Below are 23,603 nucleotides of genomic sequence, written 5' to 3'. Positions count from 1 at the left end.
ATCTATACTAGTGCAAAAAACATCTGTCAGTCTCCCATTACATCCCTTCCAGTGTACAAAACATCTGTCAGTCCCCCATTACATCTGTACCAGTGCACAAAACATCTGTCAGTCCCCCATTACATCTGTACCAGTGCACAAAACATCTGTCAGTCTCCCATTACATCTGTACCAGTGCACAAAACATCTGTCAGTCTCCCATCACATCTGTACCAGTGCACAAAACATCTGTCAGTCCCCCATCACATCTGTACTAGTGCAAAAAACATCTGTCAGTCTCCCATTACATCTGTTCCAGTGTAAAAAACATCTGTCAGTATCCATCTGTCTGTTTGTACCAGTGCACAAAACATCTGTCAGTCTCCCATCACATCTGTACCTGTGCACAAAACATCTGTCAGTCCCTCATCACATCTATACCAGTGCACAAAATATCTGCAATAGTCCACCATTGGGACAAGAACATTTCTCAGTGTCTGCCAGAGGCTGATCAACATCTGTCACTGTACCAGTGTCCCACTAATAGATAAATAAGACAATTAAAGTGCCCCCATGCTCGCGTGTAAAGGCAAATGCACACGTTTGTCCCGTACGCATATGTAAACAGCAATAACATCACACAAGTGAGGTATCGCCGCGAACGTCAGAGTGAGAGCAATCATTATAGCACCAGACCAACTGTGTAACTCTAAACTGGTAACCAATAAAGGCTTATAAAGCGTCGCCCATGGAGATTTTCAAATATCAAAGTTTGGTACCATTTCACTAGTGTGCTCGGTTTTAAAGTGTGAAAAGTTTGGTATCTATTCACCCAGCGCAACGCCATATTTTATGTTTTACCAAAAAGTTTTGTATTATTTTGTCTCTGTGTGCATTGAAATTTATTAAAATGTATTTATGCATTGGGGTGTAAAAGTAAGTTTGAAAAAACTGCGCAAATACTGTGTGACATATAAATTTGCAAAACCCACCATTTTATTCTCCAGGAACTCTGCTACAATAATATATAATGTTTGGGGTTTCTAAGTCATTTTCTATCAAAAATACAGATTTTTACTTGTAAAAAAAAAGGTTCAGAAGGCGGCCTGGTCTTAAAGTGGATTATGGCTGAAGGTGCTATTTGGATGTTGCGCTTATCTATGTGGTCAGGCTGTGAAAAAGTCTCACACTGTCACACATGTGGTATCGCCATACTCAGGAGGAGTAGCAGAATGTGTTTTGGGGTGTAATGTATGGCCATGCCGTGTGTGAGAAATAACTTGGTAATATGACATTTATGTGAAAAAGAAAAGTAATAACAATAATTTATTAATTTTCCGAAGAATTGTGGGAAATAATTACAACTTCAAAAAACTTGTCATGCCTCTTACTATATGCCCTAGTCTGTCTACTTTCCAAAAAGGGGTAATTGGGGGGGAGGGGGGTATTTGTACTGTCTTGACATGTTAGGGCAGGGATCCTCAAACTGCGGCCCTCCAACTGTTATTGAACTACACATCCCATGAGGCATTGAAAAAATCTGAGGTTCACAGACATGACTAGGCATGATGGGAATTGTAGTTGCTGAAAAACTGGAGGGCCATAGTTTGAAGACCCCTGTGTTAGGGCCTCAAGAAATGAGATAGGCCGTCAGTACATCAGGTGTGATCAATTTTAAGTGATTGGCACCATAGATTCTAGACTCTATAACTTTCACACAGACCAAATAATACACCCTGATTTGGGTTATTTTTACCAAAGAAATGTAGCAGTATAAATTGTGGTCAAAATGTATGAAGGGGAATTACTTATTTGCAAAATTGTATAACAGAAAAAAAGAAAAACAAATTTTTATTTCAAAATTTTCAGTTTTTTTCATTTGTAGTGCAAAAAATAAAATAATGAATAAATACCACCAAAAGAAAGCTCTAATTGTGTGAAAAAAATGATAAAAATTAAATTTGGGTATAGTGTTGAATGACAGCATAATTGTCATTCAAATTGTAAGAGCGCTGAAAGCTGAAAATTTGCCTGGGAAGGAAGGGGGTCAAAGTGCCCAGTATTGAGGTGGTCAGGGGAGTAACTACAGGGGTTGCAGGGGTTGCAATTGCAACCGGGCCCCATGCTCCAGGGGGCCCGTGTGGCTCCCCTGTACACCTTCATAGGAGGGGCGGTGGGGGCAGCATGTAGAAAAATCACTGTCCTCCTTTTTCCTCCTGTAGCTGCAGGAGGAAAATGGAGGGGATTGGTTCCTCTGTATGCTTCCCCCACCACTCTTCCTATCCAGTTCACTTGTGTTCTGCTGTCTCTGGGCCCCTGTGTGCTCCCCCCCCCCCCCACTGTGGTCCCTCCCCTCTCCTGCTGGCTGCTGCAGGAGATGTGTCACAATAGAGAACCAGGAAGGGGTCGGTAAATATGTAATTTACCAGCTCCTTCCTTTTCTGAATGGACAGAGTCATAGTCAGTGACATTGTAAAAAAATAAAATAAAACGATAAAAAATAATACAATTAAAATACCAAAAAATAAAAACTACTGACACCAGTGGGTGAACTTCCAGGATCGCAAAGGTCACACTTGCGACCAGGCCCCGGCATTCCACCATTGTGGGGAGGCCCCAAGATGGGAGGAAGGGGGCCCACTGCAGAACTTGTGAAAGGGTCCCACTGCGGGATCATAATAAAGAGCCCCGCAACGAGAGTAAAGGGCCCCAGGATCAGTGGGAAGAGCCCTAGGCTTGAAGGGAAGGGCCCCGGGCCAGGGGTCCGGGGGGGGGGCTTCATGGGTTCTTGCACCGGGGCCCTGAAGGTTCTAGTTATGCCTTTGGAGGTGGTTAAGAGATAAGGAAATGCTATCTAGCACTAGATGGGAGTACTTAATAAAGTGAATATTGAGTGTATATTAGGATATAGAAAGATTCTCACAAGCTTACTGTTGTCACCAAACTTAGGTTCTTGCTCCAAGCTGAAGATTGATTCATAAAACTGCATCCCAGTTATATGTGTTAATGTGCTATAAACTAATAGATATGTGTTGGGCCTCATTGGGTGTAGATACTCGTAAATTACTTTTAGAGAAACATATAAGTGAGTTAACGGCTGCTTTGTATGTAGCACCCTCCTAGCTAGGTTGCAAACAGTTGAGGTATATTTTGTTTTTGGCTCCCCTGTAGCAGAAGAGCAGTGTTCAGCTACCTTTGGCTGTTCTGAGTTCTGCTGGTTGCAGGCTCTACTGCTTTCCCTGGGATTCTGGTAAGTTCCAGAATTATTGGGTGGAGGAGGCAGATCCTCATCAGCATATTCATAAAGCTTCAGCCAATCCCTGGCAGGAAGAATGGCCAATAGGGGGCTTAGGTATGTATAAATAGGCTAGGGTCTGGAACAGCAGGGTCCTTGTTCCTATGGGGAAAGACCCAGCTTGAGAGCTGAGACCCTCTGGGCTGATAGCTGCAGCTTAGAAGAAACCTATATGTGTTCTAACTCCAACTAGAGCAAGGGGGCCAATGCCCTGAGTTCCTGAAGAGCAGTGAAGGAAGTCCACAATGGATCCAACCTGGAGGCATCCAGTACAGAAGCTGGCTGGTACTAAGAAAGCGTTGAAGTACATAGGGCAGAGTGAAAGCCTAAAATTTCCCAGAGACTGTCCTTGCTACCTTTTAGGAGAGCCTACTCCAGTTTACTGAGTCAGACTTTACCTTCGCAATGGGGTCCCCTGAGTTGTAGTTCATTAAACACCGAATTCAAGAGGTTGGTTGCATTCTGAAGAGACAGTACAGTTAGAGGTGCCCTCTGTTATTTCTTTCTGCTAGTTTGGAGTATCCCAAAGCTCGCCTGCACCCTACCCAAGTTAAACCAACAAATAGATCACAAAAAGATATTCACTGTCTGGTTTCCGAGTTGAGAGACTATGAACTGCTGTGTGCCTGGCTGCCAAGTTCCTCAGAGGGAATAGAACCTGTGATAGCTCAGCCAACCGGGCCTGGGGTCTGTGCTACATGTAGAATTTTTTCTGGCATTGTTTTTAATGAGATTTTATTGAGATTGTAGGGATACTTTATAACGTTGTGCTGTGTTTTCTAAGGATGGGTCTGGGTTCTAGTAAGAAGATTTGGAAGAGAGAGGAACAATATGAAGTGAGAGGACCCAGTCATGGTAACTTTTACAAATCTTCTCATCCACCAACCGTAAGTCTCCACCTCTGTTACTGCTGTGTATGTCTTTATTTTAAATATATGAATGACTTATGGCACTTTTCCACTGCAAGTACCGGCTCGGCTCTAGTCGGCCCTGCTTGGCCCGGTTTGCTTTTCCACTGCTGGTACCGCATGGTACAGTGTTGGAACGGTTCGGTACGGTTTGGTATGGTTTGCTTTTCCACTAAAGTAGTACTAAAGTTAAGTGGGTGGGATAACAACGATTCTCTGACCAATCAGTGGCTAGTAGTGACTGCATGCAAAGGATTGTGGGATATGGTACCGGGTATGGTACCTCTTGGAACCACAATCGAGGTGGTACTGTTTTAGAGAGCCGTACCGTTCGGTTCCATGCAGTCGAAAAGCGCCGCCGTACCATACCGAACCGTTCCTACACCGTACCATGCGGTACCAGCAGTGGAAAAGCACAAAAGTGAGCCGAACCGTTCGGTTCCATGCAGTGGAAAAGCGCCATAATAGTAATGCTCCACGTTCTGTGGGCTATATTACCTGTGGCAATGAGAATATTGGTAGAAATACTGTATAATATAAGACTCCTGCTCCGTATTCAACACCAAGCACAGACCTTGTATACAACTGTGACCCCTGTCATTGTACCTTCATTAGTGTATCAAAAGCCCAAATATTTTTTTAATTTTGGAGTAGAGAAGAGTTAAAACAGCTAAGGGTACCATTACTATGCATGTGCATTAAAGTGTTACTACACCCAGGAGCCTGCATTCACTGTATCTGGTCTCCCACAGTACACAGACCATGGGAATGCAATTATTTTAGTAAATATAAACTGCTAAATATCTTTTCTCATCAGTAGTATATAGCAGTCTTGTGACTCCTATCAGTGTCCAGCCATGCACTGGTTAAAGCTTGTGGGAGGAGCTTTCATTCTCCTCTGACTGTCCTATAAGACTACATGACTCTCTGCCAGGACAGTGCTGATTGGCCCTGCGCTAATCACATGCAACCTCTCAAAAAAAAAAAAAAAACTTTCTAGCAATACATACCAAACTGAGCATTTGCAGAGTGCCTCCTAGGGCTCAGTACTATCACAGATGGATTTGGGGACAGTGGAAGAAAGGGAGGATCAGAGGAGACAGGATCAAACAGCCTTTTTACACAATGCAGAGGATTAACCCCTTAGGTTCCACAGTAAGTATAAACAGGGCTTTTTTCCCAGAGAATAGGTGCAGGAACTCCCCCTTTCAAGTCACCTCTTGTCTCCGCCCCCTACCCACCTCCGAGCACTGTCCCTTTATTACTCCCTCTATTCACCTCCCAGTACCACTGCTTTTAGAAAATATAAGAGCAAGTATTATTTTGTGTTGCTAAGTCATTTGCATTGAATTTGTTATTAATAAGCTGTAAAATATATCCCCTGCAGCCATGTGTGTTTTTTTATGGATTTTTGGTTGCTATCCTGTCTCTATCATTTAAAATACATCTATGATAATGTAGCACTCTCCTAGATAGGGGCTAGGTAGGGAGTGTAATTTGCTCTGCCTGCTTATCTGGAGAGTGACAGGTAAACCTTGTTGTGCTGTCTGCTTATCAGGGAGCGGGATTTCTAGTCAGGCATGTTGCATGTGTCAATTTGTGATTCATATGGTCTGAGGGAGTGGCCCCACTGTGTCCAACAGGGGAGCTTATTGGACAGTGGAGGAAACCCAGCCAGTGACACACAGGCTTTGTAACTGTCCCAGTGGGTTGGCACAGACAGTGGTGCATCCTGGGATATGTTATAAAAGCCAAGGGCACATGTGACAGTGGGTCTTTGGGTGGGAAGCCAGGTCCCAGGAGCAAGGTTATGGCTGTCTCTCCTCCTGTTTGCTGAGGATGGTGGTCACAGGCAGTCGGCCTTGTGGACCAGGAGTGTGGTGCTGAATCTGGAGGTCCAGGAAAGCTGACTGGTGGAGTAGATGGCAGAGCAACTCTGGAAAAACAGTGTCCGTGAGTACAGGGAAGCTTGCCAAGGGGTCTGCCCAGGAAGGGGACCACTCCAGTGGATAGAGTCAGTGGAAGGGTGTCAGCACACAGGCAGTGAAAGTAAAGGGGGTGCCAAGTTAGAACCCTGAAGAGAATGATCTAAACAGGAACTTTCTACATTATCTTCACTTCAGTGGCAAGGTGAAGCAGCGGCCTTGCCGCACACTACAGCTAGTTGTCCTCAAGATGGGGCATAGTTCATAGTTGGAGTATCCCACTCATCCCTTCTCCTATCCAAGTTCTAAATAAAAACACAAAAACCAAATCCCCTGGATTGATTATTGACTGAGCCAAGGACTTTCAATGCTGTTTCACTGTTACCAGTTGCTAAGGGTAACCCAGGGGAATCCAGAAAGTTTAATTCTCAGCAGTCCTCTAGGTGGCAGTGCTACAATAACAATTATAGACCCTTCATTTCTTTGTAATTGAGCAAACTTACAAAATATGCAGGGGATCAAATAATTATTTCCCCCACTGTACACAAGAAGACAATGCTTTGTTCCTGTTGAAACCAAACACTGTGACTGATCCTCACTGCTTTGTCTCTTCTAAGGGGTTCAGTGGGTTTGTTGACTCTGTGAAACTTGACATGTCCTGTTGTGAGCCAGGATGTGTTCTCCTATGTGAGTTACATTCTCTAATGTGTGGTTTGCTGCAGTGTGTAGGTTGTATTTGTGGTATCTCTGTGTATGTGTGTGCCATTCTTGTGGGAGGGTGAGAGGAAATCACACTGCAACCCTTAATATTAGGTAAATACTCTGAGTGCTCTGCAGATGATTGTGTTCTGCAGATTATTGTTAATCAGTTGTTGCACATTTGTTTGGTCTGAATTTTTATTTTTATGGTATTACTGTGTGAAGTTGTATGCTACACCATAGGGGGAAGAATAGGGCTAGAATAATTTTGTAGAGAATATAAAAGTTTACTGGAAATAATGTTGGTGATGTATGGCATATTGAAGTGAATTCAAAAAGTTGAATGTTCCTGGAATATCTCAATTTTTATAAATAAGCCCCCTTATGCTGGTTTGTGCTCGGCGGTGATACTGTAGAATTTTTCCCACCCTCTGCAACACGTGTACATCCCCTTTTCACCTTGGAGGGGGGGGGGGGTCAGGTGGGGAGTAAAACCATGACTAAGCTGGCCATAGACAGATCCAAATTCGACCGGACTATCTGGCATCGGTTGAAATTCCAGTTCCAGCACCTCCAGCACTAAATGCATGTGATGGCAAGGGGTGCTGAGGTGTGCTGGAGGTCTATTAATGCTGGCTGCTGGAGGATCTGTTGTTTCTGGGGGTCAATTGTTGCTTGGAAGGATCTACTGTTGAACGAGGGGTATATTCTTGTTGGCTGCTGGAGGTTCTATTGATGATGGCTGCTAGGAGATCTATTGTTGCTGGTAGGTGCTAATTAATGCTAAAGTCTATCTATTGTTGCTTGGGTGGTGCTTTGTAGTGGGTGGTCTATTGTTGCTGGGGGGTATATTGTTAAAAGGGGGGTGTATTGTTGCTGGCTGCAGGGGACACATTTTATAGCTTATAATTAACAAATTCCATGCAAATGACTTAGCACCACAAAATAATACTTTGTCGTATATTTTCTAAAAGGGGTGGTACTGGAAGGTGGATAGTGGGAGTAATCAAGGAGCAGTGCTCAAAGGTGGGTAGGGGGCGGAGACAAGAGATGACTTGAAAGGCCTTTTGCACACGATACTCCTGTTTGAGCATCTACTTTTTCATCCTTTTTTTTTATTTTTTACGTATTTGCGCGTATTTTCGCGCATATGCAGAGAAACAAATTCTCACATTCTTGTTCTGCACATTATGTAATTGGCCATTTGTGCACATTTGCGTGCATAAGGCGTAAATTACTAACCAAAAATGCAGATTTTTCTATTTTATTTTTACTGAAGAACGGCACTTGTTTTTTGCGCCTGGGTGCCCAGGCACATTACAATTAACTACTTGCCTTCTGTGCACTTATACCCCCTTCCCATCCAGACCAATTTTTAGCTTTCAGCGCTCTCACACTTTGAATGACAATTGCGCGGTCATGCTACACTGTACCCATATGAAATTTTTATAATTTTTTTCACACAAATAGAGCTTTCTTTTGGTGGTATTTAATCCTCTCTGGGTTTTTTATTTTTTACAAAAGAAAAGAAAAAAGACAGAAAATTTTGAAAAAAATAAAAGTTTTTCTTATTTTCTGCGAGTAAATTTTGAAAATAAATAAATGTTTCTCCTCCACTGATGTGCACTGATGGGGTGGCACTTATGGGCACTGATGAGGTGGCACTTATGGGCACTGATGAGGTGGCACTGATGAGGAGGTACTAATATGCCGCACTGATGAGTACTGATAGGCGACACTGATGAGCACTGATAGGCGGCACTGCTGGGCACTGAGAGGTGGCACTGCTGGGCACTGAGAGGTGGCACTGACGGGCACTGAGAGGTGGCACTGACGGGCAGCACTGATGGGCACTGGCGGGCGGCACTGATGGGCACTGGCGGGCGGCACTGATGGGCACTGGCGGGTGGCACTGATGGGCACTGGCGGGTGGCACTGATGGGCACTGACGGATGGCACTGATGAGCACTGATGGGCGGCACTGATGAGCACTGATGGGCAGCACCATCAGTACCCACACTCAGTGCCCATAGTGCTGCCAGTCAGTGCTCATCAGTGCCTAGATGAGCAGGCACTGATGGGCACTGACTGGCAGCACTATGGGCACTGATTGTGTGCACTGATGGGGGGCACTGATGGCGGGCACTGTGGGCATTGATGGTGTGTTTGGTGTACCTTGTGTAATCAGGGCACTGGTGATCAGTGCCCTGATTACTTTTTTCTGTGTCCCCTGCGCTGGGCAGCTCTCCCTCCTTCCTCACACTGCAGTCTCCGTGTGAGGAAGGAGCGCTGGCGATGAGAGATGATCTCATATGTTTACGGCCAAGGGGCACGGCCAACACAGATTCTCCCCGATGCGCGCTCGCGGGAGCGCGCGGGGAGACTGTTTCTGGGAGGCCGTTTAAAAACGGCCTCCCGAAAATGTGAGTCCGCGCTGCAGCCGTATATAGGCTGTAGCACGGATGGGAGGAGGTTAATGGGCTGTATTTTAGCTCAGTAAAAAAAAAAAAAAGAAAAAGCTATACTGAGCTTTTTAAGCTGCAGTGTGCAAGAGGCCATAGGGGGAGTTTCTGCACCTATTTTCTGAGGAAAAAAAGCCCTGTTTATACTTACTGTAGAACCTAAGCGATTAATCCTCTGCATTGTGTAAAAAGGCTGTTTGATCCTGTCTCCTCTAATCCTCCCCTTTTTCCATAGTCCCCACCCCCTGTGTTAAAGCTTTATAAATTAAACCTACTGTACCTGAAAAAATAAAATAAAATGTAGTATCCAAAGCCAAAATTAAAAAACAAATGTTGAACAAAGAAGAAGAAGGGGGAAATGTGAGTTGGAAGACCAACTAGACATAACAGTTTTGTTAGTTGGTCTCTCAACTGACATTTCCCCCTTCTTGTGAAATAGTTTGGATTATGGCACCCTCTTGGTAGCTCATCCTGGTTTGTTGAACAGAGAAGGTAATAGTAAGAATTCCTGTCTTTTCTGTCGGTGTCCTATTGGTGAGAATTATCTTCACTTCCCATCCCAAATATATAACAGCAAGTGAGAGAAAATCTGTCCAAAGTCAGTGGAAAATCTCTTGTCAGTAGAAAAGGTGCTCCATGGGAAAGTTTCCTCTCTATTCTGGTTATGGTGACAAATTTTGTATTTTTCTTCACTTTCAGCCCTGGTAGCAATGGTCACACGGAGCAAATGAACCTAAAAAAAGTTCTTTACTATAGTAAAAAAGATTTTGCTATAGATAATCTTTAACCATTTTGGCTGTCACACCTATACACCACCTATAGACCAGAACATTTCCTCTACTATCTGCATGAGTCATTTCCAAGAGTCTAGGCCGACACCAGACAGTCCCAGGAGACCCCCCCCCCCCCCCAGCACACAGCACACAGCAGACAATGTTTCCCAATGATTACACTCAGCTCTTTTCTATATGTTCTTCAGTGTGTGACTTCATATCCCTACCCCTTGATTTCCGAAATTCATAAATGCTGTGTAGAATGTATGCTTTATGAGGCAACAGATAAACAGGTACAACCTATGTAGGAGGATATTTAATTTCTGTCTATCATCTGAAGCCAGTCACTTTACTTCACAAATGAATAAATGTATATTTTTTTAAGGACAAACAAGGCTTTCTTTTAGTGATATTGTCTTTTTTGATTTTTCTTGTAGTCGATAGACAAAAAGAATATAACAAAAATAAAAGCACTTTTTCTACTTTGACCAGTTTTATTAAAAAATAAATAGTATTAGAGTAGATACAATTGAAAACATGTATTTATTAATTTGTCCCATTTAAAATAACACTAAAATTGTGATTCTGATACAAAGCATTGCAATGTATTTTTCAAAATAAAAATAAAGACTTTTCAACTATTTTTTTTATTTTTGCACGATTATTTCAATGCAACACTAAAAAAATAAATAAATAAACAAAAAAAAAACAAAAAACAAAGTCATAATTTTTTAGATATTAATGGCTAGGGAATAAAAAATAGGAAAATAACAGCCTAAAGGAGAAGGAGAAGAAGGAGTTAATAAGAACTAATTAGGTTAAACTAAGGGTTAATAAGGGGGTTTATAGGTAAACATTTTTTTAAGTCCATTTTCAGTCCCCCAGAAATTTGTGGGGGACTGAAAATGGACTTTATTGGCACATCATGACCGACACCATATGTCATAAAAAGTTTACTTTATTTAAGAAAGATTAAAATAATAACAAATATGCATAACAATGCACTAAAATATGCAACACCATCAAAGTGCATGTTATCAGTTGACATATGAACACCACCAAACCATCCGATATCAGGAACCAATAGATAAAAATGTGTATTCCACCCCTAGATTGGGGTAGGGTATATTAATAAAGGGTAATACCCAACGGAGGCGGTGGATTCACTGTATGATGTTCTCTACATGTTTCACGCTGGCGCACATTTCAGGACTAAACATCCATCTTTGATGAAAACATTTGTTTATTGATTAAACAATCTACTTGCATTTCTTTCTTTCAGTGAGTGATTGTATTTTTTATGTGTATGGCCAGCAGTACACTGAAGACTGTACTACAAATTCAGTAATTCAGTAATATCTCTATAGGCAATTGAATATTATTAATTTACAATTATTGTGATTTAACACTCAAAAAATACAGTGCTCTCAGCACAATTCAATTAAACACATAACCCTCCTCCCACCACTTGTAAATAAATACATAAAATAAAATTAAAAAAGAAGCCCCCACCTCTCCTCCAACTGGAGGAGATGGCGGGGAAAAAAGGGAATTTGTAAAAGCCCAACAGGTTGTATAATAATTATTAATGATAAAATGTTGCACAAATAAATAAAAACATAATCAATTTAATAATCCATCAAATGTTAAAAATCATATAAATTATCAATATAACAATAACATAGCCAGACATGTATATAATCAGCCCGAATTAATGGGATATGCAAGTGCAGATACAAGTGTAAAAGGATCTGCATCAAAAACATAAAATAAACTACATATCAAACCAATAAAGCAATATACTGTATATACATATTGATTTGATATGTACTTTATTTTATTTATTTATTTATTAACCTCTAGTGAGGGGGCTATGAATTTAATGGAATCTTGCTGTGAGTGCTCTATTTTTTGAGCGTTATATTTTTTAGTCCCAATCGGATACACAGCTGCTTGTTTGGGGGAGGGGATTGTAGATTAGAAAGTGCAGAACTTTGAATTATTGTGATTTGCATTTGATTAAATTTAATCAATTGGTACATTTTGTGTCTGATTTGCACTTGTCATTTCGGCTACAGATTCCAGCCTCCCGACCACAGAATTTTGTCCAGCCAAACATGAAGTCAAATCAAGGTGAGACCCCAACTGTTTTTGTTTAAACTAATATATCATTGGAAGATTTCTGTTTCATCTCTAAAGTGCTGATTATATACAGTACATCATTTTAAACACTAACTAAGCATATAAGGTCAGAGGAAACATACTTTAGTATGAGATATACATTCACCGGCCTCTTTATTAGGTACATCTATTCATTTTCTTGGTAACACAAATTACTAATCAGCCAATCACATTGCAACAATGCATTTAGACAGCTAGACGTGGTGAAGACGGCTTGATGAAGTTCAGACCGAGCATCAGAATGAGGAAGAAAGGGGATTTAGGTGACTTTGAACGTGGCTTTGTTGGTGGTGCCAGACGGGCTGAACTGAGTATTTCAAAAACTGCTGACCTACTGGGATCTTCATGCACAACCATCTTTAGGGTTTACAGAGAATTATCCAAAAAAGAGAAAATATCCAGTGAGCGGCAGTTGTGTGGAGGAAAATGCCTTGTTAATGTCAGAGGAGAATGGGTGGAGTGGTTCAAAGTGATAGAAAGGCAACAGTAACTCAAATAACCCCATACAACCAAGGTATGAAGAATACCATCTCTGAACGCACAACACATCAAACTTTGAAGCAAGTGACCTACATCAGCAGAAGACCACACCAGGTGCCACTCCTGTCAGCTAAGAGCAGGAAACTGAGGCTACAATTCACACAGCCTCACCAAAATTGGACAATAGAAGATTGGAAAAATTTTGCCTGGTCTGAGGAGTCTCGATTTCAGCTGCAACATTCAGATGGTAGGGTCAGAATTTGGCCTAAACAACATGAAAGCATGGATCCATCCTGCCTTGTATCAACGGTTCAGGCTGGTGGTGTAATGTTGTGGTGGATATTTTCTTGGCACACTTTGGGCCCCTTAGTCCCAACTGAGCATCGTTTAAACACCACGGTCTACCTGAGCATTGTTGCTGACCATGGCCATCCCTTTATGACTACAGTGTACCCATCTTCTGATGGCTCCTTCCAGCAGGATAATGCACCGTGTCACAAAGATCAAATCATCTCACCACTGGTTTCTTGAACATGACAATGAGGTCACTGTACTCCAATGGCCTCCAGACTCACCAAATCTCAATCCAATAGAGCACCTTTGGAATTTGGTGGAACGAGATATTCACATCATGGATGTGCAGCCAACAAATCTGCAGGAACTGCGTGATGCTATCATGTCAATATGGACCAAAATCTCTGAGGAACACCTTGTTGAATCTATTCCACGAAGAATTAATGACTTCTGAAGGCAAAAGGGAGTCCAACCTGGTACTAGCAAGGTGTAACTAATAAAGTTGCCGGTGAGTGTATATGCTGTGCATACATTTAAAGTATATTATGAACCCAGTCACTAAAATCTCATATAATATATACCATGTATATACAATTTTAAACAATTATTAATATTTTAAAATGTGCAGTTTTCATAAAAAAAAAAAAATAATAATCTGTCGATGCTGTAATGAAGGTCCTTGTTCATGCACTTACTGTTATCAGGTGACAACACTCTTTCCCTTTTTCCCAATCACTGCCTTGCGTCATCAGCGAGCGTGAAATGTGCTTCCAATGAAAAATATAAATGGCTGTGCTGAAACTTACTGAACAGACATGGTACACCATTGTCACAGGAAAATACATGCATAAAACAAGATGTTAAGACCCCACAGTCATTTTTTTTGCTTCAATCTATCTTGGTGGCTATTGTTACCGAGGTATAAAGTGATGGAAAATTTTAAATTGTTGAGTTGCCATGAGAGCAAGAGGTGATGGGAAATCTTCCAATAGCAACACCTGTTCTAATGACAACTGTCTAAGAGGAGAACTCCCCTCACCTTGGAGAGATTTCTTTCCACTGCCAATTAAGTAAAAAGAAATCTCCCCAATAAAAACACAGAGGGGAAAAATTGACAGGGGGGTTAAAAAAAAAAAAAAATCTGCTTTAGATATACTTTGATATATAATGTTGGAAAATATGATAAAACTTTTGAAAATGAACCACCATCCAATCATTATTAAACACGAGCCACATACTGTAATTCTGCTTGGGATGTATAACCGCATTACTTAAAAACATCCGCAGATAATTCCCACAGATATATTCAGCATGTTATAAAATAGGATATATCTTACAGAAAAAGTAATAATGTGTAGTAGTGTTGTAGCGTGTCATTGATTCCCTCTCTAATGACACAGGGAAGAAGTTTGTTGCTGTTATGTATGACTACACTCCAATTAATAATGGAGATCTCCAGCTACAGAAAGGGGAGAAGCTCCAGCTCCTGTCTGAGTAAGTTCTGTTTTTTTTTTTTTTCTCCATACAATGGATAATGGTAGGGATGGTGAGACACTTGGTAAGGTTTTCAGATATGTCTTGTACTGAACTGATAGATTTAAATCCTGGGTGGTATAGCCATTTATTTGTGTTAATTGGAGCTAAAAATATTTGTCTAACTCTTTCTGTCATGTTTCCTTTTTTTTCTCTTTCCTCGCCTTTTGACTTATTTTTCCTGTCCTTTTTCTTTCCCTCCATGTTCCTTTTTATTTTCCATTCATTTTCTATTTTTCTTTCTTCTACTGCCTTTCCCTTTCCTTCCATCGCCTTTGCCCCTCTTTGTGTTCCCTTGTACTGTAGTCTTCTGTTCCTTGCTTGTATCCCTTCTCTGTTTTTGTGCCCATTTTCTTCTTTTCATTTCTCCCCACTGTATTTCATTATTTTTACTTTTCTCCACTATATTTTCCACTCCATTCATTTCCCTTATCTTTTATCTGCTTCCTTTGCCATTTTTACATTTTCTTTCTATCCTCATTTACTTCCCTTACATTTCTCTTCCTTTCTGTATGCTTTCTTTCTATTCTTTTCTATCCAGTTCCCCATTCATTCCCCTCTTTCCTATCAATCTGTCTTGCTGTATCCCATCACTTTCTTTGCCTTTCATTCTCCCCCTTCCTTTATTATACTACATTATGTTTATGTTTAATTTTGTCCTCTTCCTGCTCCTTTATTCCCATTCCATCCTTTTCATGTTTTCATTCCATTTCTCTCATGTACATAACATTATCTTCATTGTTATCATGATCTTTCTTCTCTCTCTTAACTTCCATTCTGCCTCCTTCTATTCTTATCCATTTTCCACACTTCCTACTCCTTCCTTTCAGTCTCCTTCTTTTCTTTCCCTTCCCTTTCCCCTTACCCCCCTTTCCTGTTTATAATTTCTTAATTATAATTTTCTGTTCCTGTTCCTCCATAATGTTCCATTTTCCCCTTCCCTTGCATTCTGGTCCCCTCCTTTCCCTTCCTGTCCATTTCATCCCCTTCCTTTCCTTTTCCTTCCATTTTGCCCTCTCCTTTCCTTTCCCTTCTATTTTGTCCCCTACCTTTCTGCCCCCTTCCTGTCTATTTTGTTCCTTTCCTTTCCAATCCTTTTCATCCCCTTCTTTTCCCTTCCCTTCCATTTTGTCCCCTTCCTTTCCCTTCCTGTCAATGTTGTCTCCTTCCTTTCCCTTACTGTCCATTTTGTCCCCTTCCTTTCCTTTCCCATACATTTCATCCCCTTCCTTTTCCTTCCCTTCCCTTCCATTTTGTCCCCTTTCCCTTCCCGTCCATTTCATCCCCTTCCTTTTCCTTACCCTTTATTTTGTCACCTTTCCCTTTCCATCCATTTCATCCACTTCCTTTCCTTTTCTATCCATTTCATCCCCTTCCTTTCCCTTCCTGTCCATTTCATCCCCTTCCCTTCCCTTTCTGTCCATTTTATCCCCTTCCTTTCCCTTTCCATCCATTTCATCTCCTTCCTTTCTCTTCCCGTCCATTCAGTCCGCTTCTTTTTCCTTCCGTCCATTTCATACCCTTCCTTTCCCTTTCCAATCCATTTCATCCCCTTCCTTTCCCTTTCCGTCCATTTCATCCCCTTCCTTTCCCTTTCCGTCCATTCTGTCTGCTTCTTTTCCCTTCCGTCCATTTCGTCCCCTTCCTTTCTCTTTCTGTCCATTTCATCCCCTTCTTTTCCCTTTCCGTCCATTCTGTCTGCTTCCTTTCCCTTTCCGTCCATTTCCTCCCCTTCCTTTTCCTTTCCGTCCATTCTGTCTGCTTCTTTTCCCTTCCGTCCATTTCGTACCCTTCCATTCCTTTTCTGACCATTTCATCCCCTTCATTTCCCTTCCGTCCATTTCGGCCCCTTCCTTTCCTTTTCTGTCCATTTTATCCCTTCCATCCATTTCGTCCCCTTCCTTTCCTTTTCTGTCCATTTCATCGCCTTCTTTTCCCTTCCCGTCCATTTTATCCCCTTCCTTTCCCTTCTGTCCATCTCATCCCCTTCCTTTCCCTTCCCCTCCATTTTTGACACTACCTTTCATTCCAGTGGACCACAATGTTTCCTTATTTCATTTTCTTTTCCTTCAATTCTTCCCTTTACTTTGACTTCATTTCTCATTCTGTATGCAAAGTCAAAACTTTTTTTTTTGTTTTGGATAGAGTAGTGGGGGGTTACAACCCCATCTGCTTTTTATTTCTGTGCCCCCACTAAAGGGGATTTGTCCTGCTGAGCGAAGCCTAATACATAAAAATTATGGGAAATCCAAACTTTTTAGGTTGTCACATAAACAGAAGGTAAAGGGGAAATCATGCCACGGGTAAACTTGTTCTGGTGACAGCTGTTTAAGAGGACATATCCCCTCACACTGTACAAATCTTTCTGTACATAATATTGTGTTCACGTCTATCATCCCTCGTTCCCTTCTGTACCTTCCCTTCAATCCTGTCCCTTTCCTTTCCCTTCTGTTTTCAACACCTTATTCTCCTTCCCTTCCATTCTGCCCTCATCCTTTTCTCCATTACTCCCCATTTCCTTCCACATTACCTTCATTTCCTGGGCATAATATAATAAAATTCCACTTCCGTTTGTTTCCTTCTTTTCTTCTCCCTTTCTTAAAGAGTTTGTTACCCTAAATAAAATATATATATATTTTGATCCTGTTCCTTTAAAGCATGCTATACAGCACAGTGCTTGTGCTGTGTAATTTGTCCCTTTCTATCACCTAAATTACCTGGTTGATCCTGCCTGGTTCTGCCCTCCCCCTGTAAACTCACCACGGTTTATCATGGCTGCTGAGCCTTGACATAGTGGTCAGTTTACCTGACTCCATCATTTGCAGTTCCCCTCTGTCCTCCTCTCCCTCCCCTCCTTGTCTGTCAGCTCATGATAGTGCCTGCCCCTCACCTCCTGCTGTTGAAATTACTTAAAATTTTTCAAATAATTCTCTGTGTCTGATAATGTTAGGTTTCCCAGTGTGTGTGCCTTTTAAAAAAATAAAAAAGGCCGTTCTATATCTTATTTCAGAGCATCGATTAACTCTCATGTGACTGACCGCTTCTCTCCTCCTCTCTGACGTCAGTGGGAGATTCTCGGCCCCTCCTGCTTTAGCTGATAGATCGAGAGAGGGGAGAGGCGGCTGGTCACGTGAGTGCCAAGCAGCGCTATAAAACAAGGTATGAAACTGCATTTGTTTAATAAATCACATACACTGGGGCACCTAACATTATTAGACACAGAGTATTGCATGAAGACAGTACAGTGGCTTAACAACCACTTTAAGGCTAGGTTTAAATTGTTTGCAAGAATGCATGCAAACCCTCACATGTTCCCGAAGCCCACAAAAAAACTTGTATCCCTTTTAAATTCCTAATAGCACTCCAATGCACTTTGCAAAATTGCATGCAAAGACGCATGGTAACAAAGTACAGTTTAAAAAAGGTCTTTGCACTTCTTTTGTGCAATCTTTTGGCATATGGCAGCCCATAACATGTACAAATGCACAAAACATGCAAACTTACTGTCATTCCAGCATAGGTGTGAACAGAGCCTGGCACTTACCTTCCTCACCTATAAATATCATTATGTTCTGAGCTTTCATGTCTCTGCCCCATTGACTTTTTCCACTTCTGTTCCATACTGCCCCTTCCCTTCCTTTCTGCTTATCTTCTTTTCTGGCACATGATACTTTTTTCCCTTCTTTTATCTCTTTTCCCTTTTTCACTCCCCAGTTTTTCCCCTTTCTTTCCCTTCCCTTTTCCCCCTTTCCTCTTCTCTTCCTTAATCCCTACTTCTCTTCCTTTCTTTTCCTGTTATTCCTCCTTCCTACGCCTCTGTTTTTTTTCCCTCCTCAATGATCTTTTACCACTTTCCTCTTCCATTACATCCCCTTTTTTTATTTGATCCCATGTATATTTAATAAGAAATGACTAAGCTTTATTTTATATATGTAAATATTCTTTAATTATTCTCACTTTTCTAGCATTGTTCATTTCATCAATGCTCCGTTCTTTTCTCAGCACCGTTGGAGAGTGGTGGTTTGCAAAGTCCGAGCTTAGTGGCCAAGAAGGTTATATACCCAGTAATTATGTCACACTCGTTGGCGGATTGGAATCAGAAACGTGAGTGGATTGATTACCAAATAATTATTTTTTGCCAAAAAAACAAAACACTGTTTTTACATTTATTGTGATTATTTGCATAATAAACTATGGAAATTTCACCTGCAGGCTTCCTATTTGTTCCTCTGCATTGTATCCCCACCTTGCCTCATAATTCAGTGTAACTCTATCTTAAGCTCACCGCACTTGTTACAACACTAGTTTTGATTGTACAATCTCCGTAAGACCTACTGCAGGGCTTTTTTTTTTCAGTTGGTGCTCTGTTCTGTTACCTGCAGCACTGGCCCTGTGCATGCTGCAAATTGACAGCATTCCTCTCCTGGCAGCTGCACTGAACCCTCCCTGTCCTGGCACATGCCTAGGAGTGCAGGGAGATGTGAAGGAGCGGGTGGTGCACGCAGCCACTCTAGTATGGCGGCAGCACTTCCTAAAACCTGTGCCCACCCTGTAACCTACACTATCCACTCTGCTAACGAGGCAAATTGCATCTTGCTCTTCTATCAGGTACTCGATGAGGGGTATTTGGGGGTGAGAGGAGAGCTCTGTACTGAGGGAGAAGGGTGATTTGGAGGAAAGAGAATGTCATTTTGGTTTAAAGTGGACCAATCTTATGCTGTCCTGAACTAAGTACATAGAGCACTGCTGAACTTTGCACTTGAATGTAGAGCACACCTGAAGCCTGTACATTCTATGTAGAGGACTGCTGAACTTTGCACTCTGTACATAGAGCATTGCTGAATTCTGCACTCTGTACGTATCGCACAGCTGAACCCTGTACTCTGTACATAGAGCACTGCTGAATCCAGCACTCTGTACATAGCACACTCCTGAACCCTGCACTCTGTACACAATGCACACTTAAACTCTGCACTCTATATGCAGCACACACCTGAACTCTGCATTATGTACACAGCGCACACCTGAACCCTGCACTCTGTACGTAGGGCACTCCTGTACTCTGCACTCTATATGCAGCCCACACCTAAACCCTGCATTTTGTATCCAGAGCACTGCTAAACTCTTCACTCTGTACATATCGCATACTTGAACCCTGCACACAGAGCACTGCTGAACTTTGTATATAAAGCACTGCTGAATTCTGAACTCTGTATGTATTGCACACCTTAACTCTGCACTCTGTACCGAGAGCACTGCTGAACTCTGTACATCAAGCACTGCTGAAATCTGCACTCTGTATGTAGCACACACCTGAATCCAGCACTCTGTACATGGCACACTCCTGAACTCTGCACTCTGTACACAGTGCACACTTCAACTCTGCACTCTGCACTATATGCAGCACACACCTGAACCATGCACCTTGTACGTGGGGCACTCCTGAACTCTGCACTCTATATGCAGCCCACACCTGAATCCTGCATTCTGTACACAGAACACTGCTAAACTCTATACTCTGTACATATCGCATACCTGAACCCTGCACACTGTACATAGAGCACTGCTGAACTCTGTACATATAGCACTGCTGAACTCTGCATTCTGCATGTATCGCACACCTGAACCCTGCACTCTGTACATAGAGCACTGCTGAACCCTGCACTCTGTACAGAGAGCACTGCTGAACTCTGTACACAAAGCAGTACTGAAATCTGCACTCTGTACATAAACCACTACTGAACCCTGCACTCTGAAAATAGAGCACTGCTGGACTCGAAACTCTGTACATAAACCACTGCTGAACCCTGCACTCTCTACATAGAGCACTGCTGAACCCTGCACTCTGTACATAGAGGACTGCCTAACCCTGCACTCTGTACATAGAGTAGTGCTGAACCCTACACTCTGTACATAGAGCACTGCTGAACTCTGTACATCTGCACTCTGTATGTAGCACACATCTGAATCCAGCACTCTGTACATAGCACACTCCTGAACCCTGCACTCTGTACACAATGCACACTTGAACTCTGCACTCTATATGCAGCACACACCTGAACCCTGCACTCTGCACACAGTGCACACATGAACCCTACACTGTATATGCAGAATACACCTGAACTCTGCACTCTATATGCAGTACACACATGAACTCTGAACTCTGTACACAGCGCACACCTGAACCCTGCACTCTGTACGTAGGGCACTCCTGAACTCTGCACTCTATATGCAGCCCACACCTAAACCCTGCATTTTGTATCCAGTGCACTGCTAAACTCTTCACTTTCTACGTATCGCATACCTGAACCCTGCACACAGAGCACTGCTGAACTCTGTATATAAGGCACTGCTGAACCCTGCACTCTGTACATAGAGCACTGCTGAACTCTGAACTCTGTACATAAACCACTACTGAACCCTGCACTCTGTAAATAGAGCACTGCTGAACTCTGAACTCTGTACATAAACCACTGCTGAACCCTGCACTCTCTACATAGAGCACTGCTGAACCTTGCACTCGGTACATAGAGGACTGCTGAACCCTGCACTCTGTACATAGAGTACTGCTGAACCCTACACTCTGTACATAGAGCACTGCTGAACTCTGTACATAAACCACTGCTGAAATCTGCACTCTGTATGTAGCACACACCTGAATCCAGCACTCTGTACATAGCACACTCTTGAACCCTGCACTCTGTACACAATGCACACTTGAACTCTGCACTCTATATGCAGCACACACATGAACTCTGCACTCTGTACACAGCGCACACCTGAACCCTGCACTCTGTACGTAGGGCACTCCTGAACTCTGCACTCTATATGCAGCCCACACCTAAACCCTGCATTTTGTATCCAGAGCACTGCTAAACTCTTCACTCTCTATGTATCGCATACCTGAACCCTGCACACAGAGCACTGCTGAACTCTGTATGTAAAGCACTGCTGAATTCTGCACTCTGTATGTATTGCACACCTGAACTCTGCACTCTGTACAGAGAACACTGCTGAACTCTGTACATACAGCACTGCTGAAATCTGCACTCTGTATGTAGCACACACCTGAATCCAGAACTCTGTACATGGCACACTCCTGAACCCTGCACTCTGTACACAGTGCACACTTCAACTCAGCATTCTATATGCAGCACATACCTGAACCATGCACCCTGTACACAGTGCATACCTGAGCCCTGCACTCTATATGCAGCACGCACTTGAACCCTGCACTCTGCACACAGTGCACACCTGAACCATGCACTCTATATACAGTACACACCTGAAACCTGCACTCTATATGCAGAACACACATGAACTCTGCTCTCTATGTGCAGAACACAGCTGAACCCTGCACTCTGTACGTAGGGCACTCCTGAACTCTGCACTCTCTATGCAGCCCACACCTGAACTGTGCATTATGTACACAGAGCACTGCTAAACTCTTCACTCTGTACATATTGCATACCTGAACCCCGCACACTGTACATAGAGCACTGCTGAACTCTGCACTCTGCATGTATCACACACCTGAACCCTGCACTCTGTACATAGAGCAATGCTGAACCCTGCACTCTGTACAGAGAGCACTGCTGAACTCTGTACATAAACCACTGCTGAAATCTGCACTCTGTATGTAGCACACACCTGAATCCAGCACTCTGTACATAGCACACTACTGAACTCTGCACTCTGTACACAATGCACACTTGAGCCCTGCACTCTATATGCAGCACGCACTTGAACCCTGCACTCTGCACACAGTGCACACCTGAACCATGCACTCTATATACAGTACACACCTGAAACCTGCACTCTATATGCAGAACACACATGAACTCTGCTCTCTATGTGCAGAACACAGCTGAACCCTGCACTCTGTACGTAGGGCACTCCTGAACTCTGCACTCTCTATGCAGCCCACACCTGAACTCTGCATTATGTACACAGAGCACTGCTAAACTCTTCACTCTGTACATATTGCATACCTGAACCCTGCACACTGTACATAGAGCACTGCTGAACTCTGCACTCTGCATGTATCACACACCTGAACCCTGCACTCTGTACATAGAGCAATGCTGAACCCTGCACTCTGTACAGAGAGCACTGCTGAACTCTGTACATAAACCACTGCTGAAATCTGCACTCTGTATGTAGCACACACCTGAATCCAGCACTCTGTACATAGCACACTCCTGAACTCTGCACTCTGTACACAATGCACACTTGAACTCTGCACTCTATATGCAGCACACACCTGAACCCTGCACTCTGCACACAGTGCACACCTGAACCCTACACTCTACATGCAGAATACACCTGAACTCTGCACTCAATATGCAGTACACACATGAACTCTGCACTCTGTACACAGCGCACACCTGAACCCTGCACTCTGTACATAGGGCACTCCTGAACTCTGCACTCTATATGCAGCCCACACCTCAACCCTGAATTTTGTATCCAGAGCACTGCTAAACTCTTCACTCTCTACATATCACATACCTGAACCTTACACACAGAGCACTGCTGAACTCTGTATATAAAGCACTGCTGAATTCTGCACTTTGTACGTATCGCACACCTGAACCCTGTACTCTGTACATAGAGCACTGCTGAACCCTGCACTCTGTACATAGAGCCCTGCTGAACCCTGCACTATGTACATAGAGCACTGCTGAACTCTGAACTCTGTACATAAACCACTACTGAACCCTGCACTCTGTAAATAGAGCACTGCTGAACTCTGAACTCTGTACATAAACCACTACTGAACCCTGCACTCTGTAAATAGAGCACTGCTGAACTTTGTACTGTACATAAACCACTGCTGAACCCTGCACTCTCTACATAGAGCACTGCTGAACCCTGCACTCTGTACATAGAGGACTGCTGAACCCTGCACTCTGTACATAGAGTACTGCTGAACCCTACACTCTGTACATAGAGCACTGCTGAACTCTGTACATAAACCACTGCTGAAATCTGCACTCTGTATGTAGCACACACCTGAATCCAGCACTCTGTACATAGCACACTCTTGAACCCTGCACTCTGTACACAATGCA

At 42.7% G+C, this 23,603-nt stretch overlaps 1 protein-coding gene across 2 annotated transcripts in view; it reads left to right on the top strand.

Moving 5' to 3' along the window:
* Positions 1-23,603, top strand: part of BLK (BLK proto-oncogene, Src family tyrosine kinase) — a 144,051-nt gene that overhangs the window by 14,387 nt on the left and 106,061 nt on the right. For both annotated transcript variants that reach the window (XM_082249654.1, XM_082249655.1), the window contains 4 exons: positions 4,059-4,161; positions 12,120-12,174; positions 14,397-14,490; positions 18,532-18,633. In XM_082249654.1, the coding sequence (XP_082105780.1) occupies positions 4,060-4,161; positions 12,120-12,174; positions 14,397-14,490; positions 18,532-18,633 (353 nt within the window). In that variant the 5' untranslated portion in view covers position 4,059. The remainder of the gene's footprint in view (positions 1-4,058; positions 4,162-12,119; positions 12,175-14,396; positions 14,491-18,531; positions 18,634-23,603) is intronic.

Source organism: Pelophylax lessonae (genome assembly GCF_965119305.1).
Source record: "Pelophylax lessonae genome assembly, chromosome: 3".
NCBI classification, from domain to species: domain Eukaryota; kingdom Metazoa; phylum Chordata; class Amphibia; order Anura; family Ranidae; genus Pelophylax; species Pelophylax lessonae.
Note: the sequence above shows the minus strand (reverse complement) of the source record. Positions and strands in the feature narration are given on the sequence as shown.